General features: G+C 40.6%; 1 protein-coding gene across 4 annotated transcripts in view; it reads right to left on the minus strand.

Moving 5' to 3' along the window:
- Positions 1-2,306: 2,306 nt before the first annotated feature.
- Positions 2,307-17,439, minus strand: part of psd3l (pleckstrin and Sec7 domain containing 3, like) — a 441,070-nt gene continuing 425,937 nt past the window's right edge. For all 4 annotated transcript variants that reach the window (XM_043674302.2, XM_043674303.2, XM_087979987.1 and 1 more), the window contains 2 exons: positions 17,100-17,243; positions 2,307-4,298 (listed from right to left, as the gene is read on the minus strand). In XM_043674302.2, coding sequence (XP_043530237.1) covers positions 4,092-4,298; positions 17,100-17,243 — 351 coding nt within the window. In that variant the 3' untranslated portion in view covers positions 2,307-4,091. The remainder of the gene's footprint in view (positions 4,299-17,099; positions 17,244-17,439) is intronic.

Consider the following 17,439-nt stretch of genomic DNA (forward strand, 5'->3'; position numbering starts at 1 on the left):
GGGATAAGAGGAACAGAGCAATGCAGTGCCATTAATTGGACAGATCTACCACAGAGCTGGCAAATGCATGATGGGATAAACTACCCCTTTTGCTGCAGCATTCTATGATTCTAAATATTCAGAATCAAAAAGAGTCCATTTGCTTGGTTGAATCTAAGCAGGAACATTTTTGTTGCTAGGTTACAGGAGATACTTGAATTGGAAGCAATAATAAAAAAAACACCCAGAATTTCACAAATAAAAAAGCTAGAGTGTCAATGCTGCTTTGACCAAGATTTAGTGCCCCAATGAATCACCTATCCAGAACGTTGACATTGCAGAGAAAGTAAACCAAGCTCTTGCAGTTGATTACTGTTCATTATTAACACATCAAACAAGGTGGTTTTTAACGTAAACACTGACCACAGAATTTAATTTACTTAAAACACAATTATCTACTTAACTGACGCACCCTTAAGTGATGTAAACTGCGTTCTGAATTCAAATGCTCAAAGTGCAGTGGTTGGGTCTTTATGGTTATTCATGTGTTATCAGTTCTGACTTTGTCCTGTGTTATAATTATCTAACACATCCTGCATCAGTTACCACAGTTTAGAAGATGGAAAAGAAAAATGCATGTAAAAGTAACAAAATTAAAATTTGCCCAACTGAGGAGCATCACAACCTATTGTGCCCAATTGGGATTTTTTCTTTCTAACTAGGAAGTCAAATGAGACTGTGTTGTAGATGCTTAAAGAATAGACTTTAAGGTCATCAGCATTTGAGACCTCAGGGGCAACTTTTCACGCAGAGGGTGGTGCGTATGTGGACTGAGCTCTCAGAGGAAGTGGTGGAGGTTGGTGCAATTGCAACATTTAAAAGGCATCTGGATGGGTATATGAACCAGAAGGGTTTGGAGGGATATGGGCCGGGTGCTGGCAGGTGAGACTAGATTGGGATATCTGGTCAGCATGGACAAGTTGGACCAAAGGATCTGTTTCTGTGCTGTACATCTCTACGACAGGAAAGTTTCCATTGTTTATGTACAGCATACGTTAGCGTGCAGGTGCTGCAGGTAGTAAAGAAGGCAAACTGTATCTTGGCCTTCAAGTGAGTGGATTCAAATACAGGAACAGGGATTTCCTGCTGCAATTATACAGGGCATTGGTGAGGCCACACCTGGAGCATTGCGTACAGTTTTGGTCTTATCCGAGGAAGGATTTTCTTGTGTAAGAGAGAGGTTAGCGAGGGTTAATGAAATTGATTCCTGGAATGGCAGGACTGATGTATTTAAAGAGATCTGCATCATTTAGGACTGTATTTACTGGCATTTAGCAGAATGAGAGGAGATCTCATAGAAATCGATAAAATTCTAACTTAATAAGTTAGATGCAGGAAGGATTTTCCTGATGGTGGTACAGTCCAGAACCAGGGATCATAGCTTAGCTTAAGGATAATGGGTAAACCTTTAGGATTGAGTTGAGGAAAAAGCTTTTCAACCATGGACTGGTGAGCCTGTGGAATTCACTACCAAAGAAAGCGATAGACACCGAAACATTGTTTTCAAGAAGGAAGTTGACGTAGCTCTTATCAGCTAAAGGGATCAAGGGATATGGGGGAGAATGGGATTAGGCCATTGAACTCAATGATCAGCCATGATCATATTGTTTAGCGGAGCAGGCTTGAGAGGTCGACTTGCCTACTCTTATCTTCTATGTTTCTAAATGCATGTTTTATTTCCCGCTGTCCGAGGTGCTGAAATAGAATTTTTTTTAGATGTAGGCAAAACAGCTTCAGGATGGAATTCCCTCCCTTTCAACCTCAACAATGCATATTTACCCAAACCTTAGAATAAAAACATACAACAGTACATTTTGCATACTAGCACCGACCACAGCTGTGGTATTTTTTAATGTACTGTTCAACAGAAGCCAGTTTTGCACAGTTGAGACCGCCTTGACTATCTGTTTATTTAGAGTCTTGAAACCCCATAAAGAGAAAAACTTCCATCATTTATGTTTGTTTGCATTGTATATGTCCTTTGAAACCATGAGTGTCACATAGCATCTTTTCTAATAATAGCAAAATACTAAACATGTTGGAGGTCTAAATTAAAAGGAGAAATTGCTGGAGAAACTCAGCAGATCTAGCAGCATCTGTGGAAAGAGAAACAAAGTTAACATTTTGACTCAAGTGATGCTTCTTTGGAGCCCTTTTTCTGAGACTTTTTTCGTTTGCTAGTAGAATTTCTTTTGAATTGTGCACGTGACAGCGCAAAGTGAAATGACTAAACAAGCCACTTTATAAACAAAACTCAGGAACCAATATAACATCCATTTGAATTTATTTATGTGAGCTCTTGTCTCTGAGAGAGGACTGCATGCAAAACAAGGGACATATGCAGCAGAAAGACGACTTTCTGCATGCTATTGTACAGTAAATCTATTATATACAGACAACAAAAATAGATCCACTGAGCTATAGAAGTGAATGAAGATGCAACAAAGTCAATAAATATCAATAATAGCACAGAGAAATACCAAGTGGCACTGGGAAGAGACACCTATTTGCACCTGAAAATACATTACTGAGCAGATACCACTTTTCACTATAAATTTCATCACAGCCTTTCATTATCTACAGATGCAGAAAGTATTAGAGGTATTCTGCAGGGCAAGGGTGAGTCGAATTCTTTATAGAAAAAAAGTGATCTTTTCACACTTGATGTGTTCAACTGAATCCGCAATCAGGCAGGGTTGTGTGCTCTTCACGCGTGAGACCCTTATGTAACTGGTGCAGTGAGAGTTAAACTACAGCATCATTGCAATAGAAATTCAATAACAGCAGTGGTTCTGGAGGGCAAATGCAATTTCCTACTTCAAACAAAACTTCTATCGGATCAATTGTAATTTCACTACAATACTGTCTCTTTAACCTGTCTTACAGTTGACAGAACTTGCCCAGGCATAGATGCCTGGAATTATACAAAAAAATGGAAGACAAACATATATTCTTAAAAAAAATAAAAACAGGTGGTCAAGCTTTATGTATTCTGTTAAAGTGCACTATAAATACTAATCTTTAAAGATACAATCAAACAATTCAGATAGTACCTTCTATATATTTGCTATATTCTTGTCAAGGAAATATCATGTACAGGTGACAAGGTTGTCTGGGATTTACAGTGTGCTTAAAATGGAGCCTCATAAAATCATTTCAAAACAAAGTGTTTTAAAATATTTTCCTTCCAACACTGTACAGATGACAGCTTTCTGGCTCAGTAGCAGATATGGACTTGGGTGGGGATGTGCACAGAGAATAGCATGTGCTCTGAAATGTTGGCATGTACAGGGGAGAGCCTGAGCGAGAGAAAGGGAGAGAGGAGTGTCACAGTCCTGAAAGGAAGTACTGACATGTGTGACAATCAATAATCTAGTGGGAAGGAGGGAGGAAGGGATAAGACAGTGAGGAATTTGTAAGGACTATTTGCTGATAAGCAATAAACAGAAAAGCAACCAATAGCTCTTTGAAAAATATTCATTTTGTTGGTCTCCAATAAGCAACACTGTATAAAGTATTGTTTCTTTAAAAAAACCACATCCATGGAAACATTCATTTCACAACTTTCTTTGAGAGTGTTTGTTTTTAAATAATTTAAAGAATTAATAATGAGGAAAAATAAAAGGACAGCAAAGTCAGCGGCTATCTTGCTCTGATTTTGTGCACAGAAATTCAGCCAATGACAATTCTCCATTTGTGAAATGACATATATCCATTTGGCACTCGTTGATAGGGCCTCTCGTGTAAACCTCCGACTGCATGACCTTTGATGGCTTTCAAAATAGCAGGCCAACAATAGGAGGCTGTCTCTTTAAGGCAATATAAAAAAAAGGCAATCTACAAACATTTGCGTCAACGACCAAACAAAAATATAAAAAGCTACAGGAGTGTCTGCAAATGAAGGATTACCATATCAGTCATGTTCTCACAATTTCTGTTACCAAAAGTCAACATCTAAATAATATTTTACACAAAAATATACAAGTCACAGATTGCGTCACTTGATTATGTTTTGGTGGCCGAGGACTGGGAGATGATTTCCTGCTGAGAAGTTAAGTCTTCTGCTTGTTGTTGGCTGTGTCAGGCCTGTAGTCTTTTCTTTCAGAGACATTGCGTTTGATTTTCGCATTTACAGCATACATCTCTTGGTTCAGCGATGGGCTGGAATGTGACTTTTTCATTCCATTACCGTCATTCTCCAAGAGCATATCTGGCCCTCCTTCCTTCAGGAGTTTAACGTATGTCTCATATCGGGTTTTCTGTAACAGAAGTTAGCATGGTAACAGAAGTTAGCATGGTAACAGCTCAGTGCAAAAAAAGAACACAACCCTTTAAACAGAGAAAGCTGCAGCCTTGAGGCCAATGATCAACTGTAACATAGGTTTGACCTTCCCACTGACTCCATCATTAAATGCGCTGCTTTCCCATTTCTTTCATAGCAGCCTGTGCACTGAATTCTTTCAAACTTTGTGAGCTTTGTCAATGATGTTAGGTTAATTTTATTGAAGATATATGGGTAGAGGATAATGATTGGTTAAGTACCTCGAGCACATATTAAGAATATCTCTGCATAATTCTCCTGAGGATAACATTTTAATTTGAGCTTAATTTGTGATTTGATCTTTGTTACCATATCCCTTTAAGGAGCTGTTACATTCTCATTTGGTTTGGTTTCAATTGGTTCATTTAAAATAATATAAAGGAGGATTCCTTAGCTCAGATGCTTGGAGATCATTCACTCCCCAGACTAGCCAGCACAATTGTTGACATGATCCCATCTGATGGTAATATAGGGATAGTCAGATCCCAGAGTGAAATCTGACTTGTTAGACCTCAAGTTTCATTTTTCCAGTTTGGTTATCATGTTTAGAGGCCGCCGATGTATGTTTAGCAGAAGAATTCAAGTTTTTTACAGAAAAAGACAAGAAAAGAAACAAAGCTATATCATAAAGATCTTATCATAAACAACAAAAAGAAAGATTCAATCTTTTTCCTGGCAACAACCTTTTCAGTCACTTAATCCTGGTGAAAAATATAATTTCCTTCTTCACTTTTTAATTCCTTACTCAACTGACAGAGTTAGAAGCACTTCCTTTCAGCATATTCACCAGATGGGATTTTCTCTGTCTTTTCCAGAGACACACATACAGTCAATTCTGCTATAACGTGAATTGGCTTTAACGCAGTTTAAGAATTTAGACCGTTATTTGTAAACGCGAACCTTCCTTACCTGCATTGGGTAGAACGTGATTCCAACCCCATTAGTTTAAATGATGTGGCTTTTGGGCGATTTTCTTATAACGGTAGACTGCATGAGAATGGAACTATCGCATGATATCAGAATCAGCTGTACAGGCTAACTCACTCTCCTTTCTCTCTGAATTTGAGGGAACAAGCTGCACGAGCTTTTCTGGTTACTGAGACTACTTATAGCTGCTGAACAGCAAATCCGCCAGGATCATTTTTGCTTCCCCCTGAACTGAACCTTCTTCTCACTTCTGACCTCTCATGTTTTGGGGTCACGCAAGCTCAATTTAATGAACACCTCAATTATCTCACCAGGTAGCTTCTCTGGTTCTTTAAGTTTAAATCACAGGATTTCTTGCATTACAGAACAAATGGCCAGCACATAATGAGAGAAATCACACTCCTGGTTCCACTAAACTATTAATTGCAAACCTAATACAATAACATCAATGGCAGGAATGAAGAAGGGGTTAAAATTCAGCAGTATGGTCCCAACAGAGGAACTTGCAATTCTGATGTGACTGCATATTGAGAATGGCAGTGTGTTCTGGGAATGGAATACAAATGGAAATGACATTACAAACACTCTTGGTAGAATAGGGAATAGTTAATTAGAAAAAATAGAATACCTGAGATGTCATCACCATATGAATAAAATATGGCGATACACCCCTTAAAGAGTTCAAATTTTCAATTTCCCCTCATTTCCATTAAATTTAGTCTTACACTTCAACAAGAGATGGTTTTGTGGTGCAGACGGTGGCATCCCTGCCTCTGAGTCAGAAGCCCCACATGTCCCAGTCTAGGATTTCAATATTAACCTGTAAATCACTCCAATGTGCCAACGGTAGGGAATAAGAGCAGGCGAGTCTCCTGGTCAGCTGAACTTGACACTGAGTGACACCTATATAGCCTCTGGCAAGCTGATCCAGGAATTACTAAGCAAGAAACCAGACATAGGCACGCACTTTGCCTGCCTCCTGTGATGTTAGATATGGAAAAATAGCAAAGTCATCTGCAAGAGTCAGGGTGAGGAAATAAGGCAGGAGTTAAGACTGTTGGAAGAAAATATATTCATCGAACCATTATATTTCATCATAAACTGACAATGTCAATATTATTTTCCCAATTGCACTGAATATAAATGGTGTCGGTATTTTTAATGTTACCAAAGGGCTTTGTGCATCAATACCTTTATCAAGTCATCAGTCAATAATTTAATTACTGTTAAACTGAATTAAGGAGCTGTTAAATGCATGCCAATAATACTAATGGTGCTGTTTGTACATAAACTCTGCCTAAATGGTGGATTAAACCCTGTGGGACTCCCTAAAGGATAAACATTAGGTTTTTGATGCAGACAAATGCGGTGCACTATTCTTTGTTCCCCTGGGGGTGTACATCTGCTTGCTAGTCGATGGTGTGGTTGGAAGTGCCCTAAGTTACAAAGAAGTCTGTATCTTCAGAGAACAACGCTCCATCGAGCTGAAAGTCAGAGTGAGCAAGAAGGGGAAATAAACAAACATTTTCTAATAGGGTGAATAAACTGAAAAGATATTGTAGCTCCACCCCACTTCCATCCTGAGCTGAAAAGTCAACTTCAATCTTTCATAATACTTGGTGCTTTGAGAATAACAAATAAATATGATTTGGAGACGCCGATGTTGGACTGGGGTGTACAAAGTTAAAAATCACACAACACCAGGTTATAGTCCAACAGGTTTAATTGGAAGCACACTAGCTTTCGGAGTGCCTCTCATTCTAGTGTGCTTCCAATTAAACCTGTTGGACTATAACCTGGTGTTGTGTGATTTTAAACAAATAAATAGTGATATTTACTTATCGTGATACATTAGAATAGTTAATTCATTTTAAATAGCCTGAGAAATTAATTAATTTAAAGGAAATGAAATAATTATTTGGAAAATAATTAATTGGCACAAGTAATAATGTGAGTTGATTTGGAAACATCAGCATGGATTTGTTAAGAGAAATTTGTGTCTAAGCCTAATTGCTGGAGTTTTTTGAAAGGGTAACAGAAAGGTTAATGATAAATGCTCCTAATATGGTGTACATGGATTTCCAAAAAAGCATTTGATACAGTGTCACATAACAGATTTATGAGCAAAGCTATAGCTCATGGAATAAAAGGAACAGCAGCAAAGTGGATACAAAACTTGGCCTAGGGACAAGAAACATAGGCACAGAGAGAACAAGTTAATGAGTATTTTTCAAGCTGGGAGAAAATTTGTAGTAGCGTTTCTGATGAGTTGGCAATATGACCCTTGCTTTTCTTAATCCATACTAATGATCTAGATCATATTCATAGAATCCCTACAATGTGGAAGCAGGCCATTCAGTCCATCGAGTCCACACTGACCCTCTGAAGAGCATTCCACTTCGACCCAACCCTACCGTATCCCTGTAATCCTGCATTCTCCATGGTTAATCCACATAACCTGCCCATCCCTGGACACTATGGACAATTGAGCATGGCCAAACCATCTCACCCGCATATCTGTGTCTGTTGTGTACAGGTAACAATTTCAAAGTTTGCACCTGACACAAAACCTGGGAGCTTGGAAACTGTTAGGAGGATTCTGTAAGATCTTTTATTTCAAATGGATCAAGAATAAGTAAAATGTGCATCACTTTTTGTGTTTTCCTGCATGACTGAAGAATGATTGAAACAGTATTATGCAGGTGTTCAAAGATTGCGAATGGTGCTAGATAAATGTAAGTTCTTTCACAGAAGCACACAATCATTACAATGAGAAGGAGTCCATAAGGCCCATCATGTTTGCACTGGTTATTTGTGCATTTTAACTGCATACCAATCTTCTGCTTTCAGAGTATACACAATGCTCTAGCTGAGGTCTAACCAGTGTCTTATTTAAGTTTGTCATAATCTTCCTACTCATGCACTCTTTGCTCCTATTTATCTAGCCTAGAATGCTGCATGATTTGTTAACACATCCATGTGTCCTGCCAATTTTAAAGTCTTATGTACAAATATGCCAAAATGAAGAACTTCAAAGGGACGTTGACAAGTTGATGGAGTAGTAGATGCGTGGCAGATGCAGTTCAATCTGAAGAAGTGTGAGGAGATGCAGTTTGGTGCAAAGAACATAGAGAGATTGAATGAAATAAAAGGTTCCATTTTAAAGGGTGTGCAGATTCAAAGACACCTGGGTGTGCATCATTCTTTCTCATTAACAATGACAAGAGGGGTAGTTAATAAACTATATAATATTCTAATTTTCACAAACAGGGGTATCGAGTACAAGAGCAGGAAGGTTATGATGAACCTTTGTATGATACTGGTTAGACGGCACGGTAGCACAGTGGTTAGCACTGCTGCTTCACAGCGCCAGAGACTCGGGTTCAATTCCCGCCTCAGGCGACTCTCTGTGTGGAGTTTGCACATTCTCCCCGTGTCTGCGTGGGTTTCCTCCGGGTGCTCCGGTTTCCTCCCACAATCCAAAAATGTGCAGGGGTTAGGTGAATTGGCCATGCTAAATTGCCCGTAGTGTTAGGTGAAGTGGTAAATGTAGGAGAATGGGTCTAGGTGGGTTACGCTTCGGCGGGTCGGTGTGGACTTGTTGGGCCGAAGGGCCTGTTTCCACACTGTAAGTAATCTAGACCTCACTGGAATATTGTATCATGTTTTGGGCACCACACTATAGGGAGGACAAGAAGAGTGCAGAGGAGATTTACAAGAATGGTGTTCAGGTTGAGAAATTTCAATTATGAGAAAAAATTGGAGAAGTTGGGGCTTTTTCCCCTTGGTGTAGTGAAGGCTGAGAGGAGATTGTTAAAAGTTTTCAAACTCACCAAGGTTCTGTACAATGCGGATAGGAAAAAAAACTCTTCCAACTCATAAACCAATCGAGAACCAAAAAGAAAAGTTTTCAAATGCTTTGAAAAAGAAACAAATACAAGATTAGAAAATAGTTTCTTGACATGGTGAGTAGTTAAGGTATGGAATGCACTGCCTGGAAGTGTGGAGGAAGGTTCAATTGAAGCATTGAGCAGGATGACTGTTTCTATGTAAGCAATGGGCACTCTATTAAAATGCGCAGGGAACCGGTGCAGACCCAATGGGCTGAATGGCCTCTGGCTGCACCATAACAATTCTGTGAAAGTATTTGCAATTATTCATAAAAGTTCACAACCTTTATTGAATGCCCATATAGTCCCAATGTAATTATGCAGGAAAACCACCAAAAGAATTATAAACTGCACTGTGTTCTTCTTAATGTAAAACTGAGACTCTGTCGAATCTGGAGTCACTCATAAGCAATCTCAAAGTCCTATGCAGCCTGTGATATCCACAGGTAGCATTTGGCAGTCTTGTAAATGCCCTCTTAGGCATCAGCTTAATCTCTTCATTTCAGGAAAAAAAACAGCCTGTATTTATACATAGTGTGTCACATAATAAAATATTTCAATGCATTTCAAGGGGGCACTTTTGAACAAAAGTCATAAAAGTGGATCTAAGGGCATAAAACCAAATGTTAGGTCAAGCTTTAAGTAGTGCTTGAAAGCAAGTTAAAGAGGCAGAATTATTTATGGAGGAAATAACAATGCAGACAGCTGAACCAATGGTTACCAATGGTGGAGCAATTAAAGCAGGGATGTTCAAGAGGTCAGGATTAGAGGCGATTATCTCAAACAATTGTCTGACTGTAAAAGTCTTTCAAGGAGATTTCAAAGAATGAGTATTTTAAGGTCAAGAAAGTTTGGCTTAGCAATAAAAGACTGATTCAAAGAGTGTGGCGCTGGAAAAGCACAGCCATCAGACGAGCAGGAGAATCGACATTTCAAGCAAAAGCTGTTCATCAGGATGAAGAGCTTATGCTCAAAACGTCAACTCTCCTGGTCCTCAGATGCTGCCTGACCAGCTGTGCTTTCCAGCACCACACTCTTTGACTCTGATCTTCAGCATCTATAGTCCTCACTTTCTTCCACAGAAGAGTGTGGTTTGGTATGAATTAGGACTTTGGAACAATGCTCCCTCTGAGCTGCACGAGCCGTTGGGAAACTCCACACACATTGATCCATCAGTCGATGAATGCTTTCTGCTTTCAGAAGCTTCTACCATGCATGGACCTTGGAGGTCCTTGCAGTGGCAAAGCCAAATTACAGGGAGCACTAATTAGGAAGCGAGTGTTAGAGGACCTCAGATATATGGCTTATCCAATATAACCAGCTCCATTTATTGCTGCCTCAGAGTGTCACAACATCATAGGCATATAAATCTTTGTAATTCTGGAGTTTAAAACTTTATTGGCAAACATGAGTAGAGTTGCTTCAGAACTACGGTGAAATTGCGATGAGACTTGTTGAAAGGCAGCACATAAAGCAGGAAGAGATTTATCAGAACTAACTCTCCCTGACTGTACAAAGTCAAGTCGTTGAAAGGTGCAAAAAATAGAGACAAATGAAGACTTTTTTCACATATTTGCTGCTTTGTTGTATTTTCAGGCTTTTAAATAGGAACCTTCTTGGCTGTCTTGCAGCCCCCTTTAACATGAATTTAATGGATGGACCCCCAGTTATTCAACTTAGCATGGTTTTACTATGTACAGAAAGTACACAACTACAAAAGACCGTTTGAACAAACTAATCTATATGTGTTTTAAATTAATTTATAGGATAGTGGTGTCACTGCTGGATAAGCATTTACTGCCTATCTCCAGTTTCCCTTGAGATTGCCTCAAGAATGTGCTGAGATGCCTTCTTAAATGGCTGCCATCCATGTGCAGTATGTGGACCCACAATGTCATTATGAGAGGGATTTCCAGAATTTTGGTATCAGTGTTCAAGCCTCATTCTATCCAACACATCTTATTAACTTTGCCAGGAGATTCAGTTGTCCCTCGACACAGCTGAATAGAGGGCATGGGGTGTGTATGAACAAAGAACAGTACAGCTTAAAAACAGGCTCTAAAGCTCACCAAGACTGCACCAACACATGATGTCTTTCTAAAATAAAGTCCATTCACCTCCATGCCGTCCATATTCCTCTCTTCCCTGCCTACTCATATATCTTGTCAAAAAAGGCATCAAAACATCAAAACAAGAAAAAATACATATGGAAAACAAAAGCCAGAGGTAGGTCACTAAAGCAGGAAGTGACTAATTATTTTGGTTTCAGGATTGAGAATGGAGAATATGGTAACACTTCCAACTCTCAGATCCATTATGTGGTCGACAACAGAACATGATGTTTCTCAGTAAAGAGTACATCTGAATGAACCACAATGGTTCCTTGCTATTTCCCCAATTGCTTTTTACAAGTTTTCAATCTGGTGCACTGAATGAAGTGTAGTTGCATTCATAAACATATTTCCTGCCCTTACACTTAGCAGAATGGATGATTGCCAGAAGTGGAAATAGTGGTACACACAATTTGACACACAAAGCATCAGATTTAAAGCACAGTAATTTAACTACAACCAAAATCCTGAAATGAATTTTTCAACATCGATATGTAATGCTGCCCTGAGCTCAACTCTTTACCTTTATATTTTAAGCCCAATCAAAGTGGCTTTAGACAATCAACATAGTTAATGAAATCAGTATTCCAAGCTGGAGGGTAATTCCTTTGAGGCTAATTTTTAATTGAAGGAGCAGGGGGTGGAATTAAGCACAATTCTTTATTGCAAATTCTGCAATGGAGCCTCTGACACGTAGCAGTCTGAAGAGAAGTGTAAAGTCATCAAGCTGAAGAGAGCAGATTGCAGTGCCTGATGAGTCTTTTGACAAACTGTTTGCTCTAAACATCTCACGGTGTTGTGTCAAGAACTTGAAGACAAGTTTACACAGTATGGAAACACTGGTGTTTACTCCTTTGCTCAGTAATAAATAAATTGTCTGCATCACGGATAAATTTTGACAGATAATTTCTAATCAAACACCAGCCTTCTCGCAGCTCCCAGTCCAATGCTTCGAGTCTTTTTCTGCACTGGGGAACTCCCGCATTGTACTTTTCACCTTGCCATTCAGCTTTCTACCCTAAAGGTCTCCTGAAAAAGATTTAGCTTCACCTGAAACCTCTTTCCAGCTTACCCTTACTCCTCGTGCCTGTGGGAAGTCTGTGGGGGGGGGTTAGATAGAGAAACCTACCAAGACTTTCCTGAGAGGTGCAGATCAGCAGCTCGAGAGTGTGGTGCTGGAAAAGCACAGCATGCCAGGCAGCATCCGAGGAGCAAGAGAATTCTTGACCTGCTGTGCTTTACCAACATCACACTCTCAACTCTGATCTCCAGCATCTGCAGTCCTCACTTTCTCCTAGCAGGTCATCAGTTGTGAGTGGACAAAGAGATGCACAAAAGGTACACAACCTACGAGTACATGTGAGGAACATCTCCATTGTCTTTGTCCATTTCTCTACCAAAAGACATTCCTGATCTGGGTTTCCTGAGACTTACCCATCAGCTGGCAAGTCTCTGCTGGCTTTTGACATTGAAAAGCCTCCCCATTTCACTCTTCTGGAGTTGGCATCAAGCTGTCAGCATGCAGAGGAGGTCCAGTTGCTAAAATATCCCATCAGCTTAAATCTGCATGTTTGTATGTGCACTTTACACTCCCCCTGCCCTCCCCAATGCAAAAGGCCACTAGGAATAACAGGAAGTAGAAGCAGCAGCAGGCAATCTAGCCCTTTGGGCACACTCTGCCCTTTAACATGATCACACCTGATGTTAGGAGATAAGAGTCGAGAGTGTGGCGCTAGAAAAGCACAGTAGGTCAGGCAGTATCCGAGAAGCAGGAGAATCGACGATTTGGGCATAAGCCCTTCATCAGGAATGTTTGATGAAAGGCTCTCGATTCTCCTGCTCCCTGGATGCTGCCCGACCTGCTGTACTTTTCAAGCACCACACTCGTGGCTCATCTCATCCTGGTCTCAACTTCACTTTCCTGCCTGCTCCCCATAGCCCTTTGCCCCGCTTTTTATCAGAACCAAAACTATTTCTTTCTTGAATCTGTTGATTGATTCTGCCTCTATTGCACTCTGGGACAGTGAGTTCCACAGATTCACGACCCTCTGAGAGGAGTAGCTTCTCCTCATCTCAGTTTTTGAACCAGCCTCCTCTTGCTAAAAGCAGTATTCTCAGCGTCTCTGTTGCCAACTACCACAGTGACAACAGAGGAATAGGAAGTGGACTGTGACTGCATGAAGTAACATCCCACTACCAGGGTGCAGTAAAAGGAATTTGAACATTTGGTATTATTCAAGGGAAAAGTAATTTGGGAGAGATGGGAATAGTGGTCTACCCAGTGGGCAGTTTAACATCACATGATTAAATGTAAACCATTCCTAAGAAAACACATTCCTATTTTCTCAACAGTTTACAGGTACCACATTGTGCTAACTCCTCCAGATCAAATGTTTGGCCATGGGTTATTCCAACCAGCAACAGGAAGGTTGTAGGCCACCATTAATTGAAAATGCAACTGAAATTTAGACAAATCAAAAGGAGGAAACCTTTTATGCCTGGAAACATGAAAGGAGTGAGCATCCAGTCATTGCCTTTTCAAAGGCCATAGGGACAGGCCAAAAGAGGGTGTGATGGCCTCAGAAATGAATTAGATGTATGAATAGGAAGGGTTTCGAGGGATTTGGGCCAAATGCTGGCAAAATGGGACTAGATTAGTTTAGGATCCGAAGGGTCTGTTTCCGTGCTGTATGTTTCTATGACTCTATGGCAGAGAGTGAAATCTTCCTACATTAATGAATGAGTGGTCTCAGTGGTGCATGAGTTATACCAAACAAGATGGACCAGATAAACACTGAATATTGCTTCACACTTAGAGTCATAGGGATATACAGCATGGAAACAGACCCTTCGGTCCAACCCGTCCATGCCGACCAGATATCCTAAATTAATTAGTCCCATTTGTCAGAATTTAGTCCATTTCCATCTAAACCCTTCCTATTCCTTACCATCCAATGCCTTTTAAATGCTGTAATTGTACCAGCCTCCACCGCTTCCTCTGGCAGCTTATTCCATACACACAACACCCTCTGCATGAAAAGGTTGCCCCTCAGGTCCCTTTTAAACCTTTCCCCTTTCACCTTAAACTTATGCTGTCTAGTTTTCGACTCCCCCAACCTTGTCTATTCACTCTATCTGTGCCCCTCATGATTTTATAAATCTTTAAGGTCACCCCTCAGCCTCTGATGCCCAGGGAAAACAACCTCTGCCTATTCAGCATCTCCCTATAGCTCAAACCCTTTTAAAGAAAAGGACAGAAGTGAGGGGGACTGCACATTTAGTTAGAAACTCAGTTAAAAAAAATCCTAAGAGTGTTGACTGGAATAATTTTCCACAACAGAAGCAGAAAGCTTAATCAAGAATAGAGAATAATAGAGAAAAAAGAATAATCAAGAAGAGACAAGATGCTGCATTGAAGGGACTTCAGCCATACAAGCAATGGGTTACAGTGAGGAAATATCACTTCAACAGCACTGAATTATTCATAACTCTCACACTCCTTTTCCCTGGAGGTATGAAAGGCAAAGTCATCAGTGTCCTTGTGGACCAGAGGGATACTCTCGTAGTAAAGGGAGAGAGAGACAACTATTGGCAATGTAAGCCAAGGGTCACCACAATGCAGATGAGAGGAGAGATTGACAAGCAGACTCCCTCATGATAACCACAACCAGCAAAAGTGAGTGAAGCCCCCACACTGTTGGGGTCACTCTCGAGAGTGTGGCGCTGGAAAAGCCGGTCAGGCAGCATCTGAGGAGCAGGAGAATTGACATTTCAGGCATAAGCCCTTCATCAGGAATGACACAGGAATGTTGGAGTCACTCTGCCTGATAAACCAGCCTTCCAGCCAACTGAGCTAACCAGCCACCAATACACAGTGTTCAAACAAAATGGGATCAGAGTGCCACTGGATCAAAGCAGGCACAGTTGGAACTCAATTCCCAATTTAAAATTGCACCTGTTCCGTCCTTATTTTTGTATTTTAATTCAAATACTTATACCTACAGTTAGGATGGACAATTTCTAAGTAAATCTGTCACAGTGTGATTGCAACTTTCTTTCAATAGTGCCACGGCAACATCTCCTGGGAATGAGGGTACAACAGCAGCTGAAAGATTTGTAAATGTGGAAGCATATGTTCTCAATGGAAAGGTTGTTGTGGCCATACAAGTGAAAATGCATGAGCAATGAACAGTTTCTCATAACTCAGCATCTTATTAACATACAAATTAAGAGCCACTTGACCTCTAAAGCCTACTTCGCTATTCAATAAGATAATGGCTAAACTGGTTACTCCACATTTCTGCCTACTTATCAGATTAGATTCCCTACAGCATGGGAATAGGCCTTTTGGCCCAACTTGACACTCCAAAAAGTAACCCACGCAGATCCACTCACTTACATTTACCCCTGACTAATGCAGCTAACACTATGGGCAATTTAGCATGGCCAATTCACCTAACCTGCACATCTTTGGATTGTGGGAGGAAACTCACACAGACACGGGGAGGATGTACAAACTCCATACAGTCAGTCACCTGAGGCTGGAATCGAACCCAGGTCCCTAGCACTGTGAGGTGGCAATACTAACCACTGAGCCACCGTGCTGCCCAATACTCTGATAAGCTTTCTCCCCTTCCTTATCAGGAATCTCTCCATCTCTACCTTAACAATATTCAAAGACTTAGCTTCCACCAACTCTTGAGAGAGTTCTTCATGATAGGAATGAAGATAGCCAGAAGCTGATTGATTTACAAGATGTTTGATAGAAAATGTATAACAATTCATACAAGCCACATGAGAAGTCACTAAACAAGCTGCCAGTTTGATGGTTGCTGGTAAGACAGGAAATCATCTTCAAAGACAAAAAAAATTCTTGAACAATATTATCATTCAAAATTACAGAGTGCATCACAGCCAGGATAACATGGCTAGCAAACTGCCAGAATAAACAATGCCGGTACCGTGTAACGAGAACTGTGGCAGAAGAAGATTAGATTAGATTCTCTACAGTGTGGAAACAGGCCAAAGGGCCCATCAAGTCCACACCAACTCTCCAAAGAGTAACCCAGTCGGTCCCACTTCCCTCTGACTAATATACCGAACACTATGGGCAATTTAGCACAGCCAATTCACCTAACCTGCACATCTTTGGACTGTGGGAGGAAACCGGAGCAGACACGGGGAGAATGTGCAAACTCCACACAGACAGTCACCTGAGGCTGGAATCGAACCGAGGACACTGGTGTTGTGAGGCAACAGTGCTAACCATTGAGCCACCGTGCCTCTCCAAAGAAGTGCTCATATTATTGGGAACAAGTCCACATGCACAACATGCATACAAAAGAACTGCTGGAAGGAAATATATGAAGAAAAATAATCCCAAAGTTTCACTTGAACCAAGATTTGCATTTTATTTAGCACCATTCCCATCGTAACAATGTCCCATGACACAAAAAGTATTGAACAAGATTTGACTTTGATCTGTGCGAAGAACTATTAAGACAGATTACCAAAAGTGAGATCAAAGAGATAGGTTTTATGGAATGGCATTATGGATCAGATCAGCACAGGTCTGGGAAGGGAATTCCAAAGCTTGGGAGGGATGAGGCAATGGCTGACAACGATGGAGCAGTGATGGTTGTTGAGCTGTGTTGCTGAAGATTTCTGACTGGCAGTGCAATGATCAATGTGACAATGCCACGCATTGAAAAACATCCCCTTTCTAATCTGCTGTCTCCGCTGTTTCTAAACACAATTATATATAGCTACAGTGGAAGGAATGAGTGCACAAAAGCTTTTGCCAAACTCTACCTCAAACTCCAGGTAGTGTTCCTTCAGTCTGTACTCATCAATTTCCTTCGCTTTGACTTTCTTGTCTGGAGGGTAGGAGCGGTGCTCAGTGAGCTCAGTGGAAATCTGTTTTAGCTTGGCCTCATGTGACTTCAGCTGGTCCTCCTGAAACCAAAGTAGTTGCAAATGCATTATGAAAATAAACTGAGCTAAAAGCAAGTTTCAAGTTTTTCACAACAGCGAGTTTCTTTTGGAAAGGCAATTCCTCATCCAGGCACAGAGTTTTACAAAGTCACTATGATTCTTTACTTGATCACCAATGATCACCGAGATCCACACCTGGTGAGGTCCTTCAACTCCA

This window comes from Chiloscyllium plagiosum, unplaced genomic scaffold, assembly GCF_037043375.1.
Source record: "Chiloscyllium plagiosum isolate Xiang-an unplaced genomic scaffold, Cpla_swu_hap1 HiC_scaffold_36, whole genome shotgun sequence".
In the NCBI taxonomy this organism is placed as follows: Eukaryota; Metazoa; Chordata; class Chondrichthyes; order Orectolobiformes; family Hemiscylliidae; genus Chiloscyllium; species Chiloscyllium plagiosum.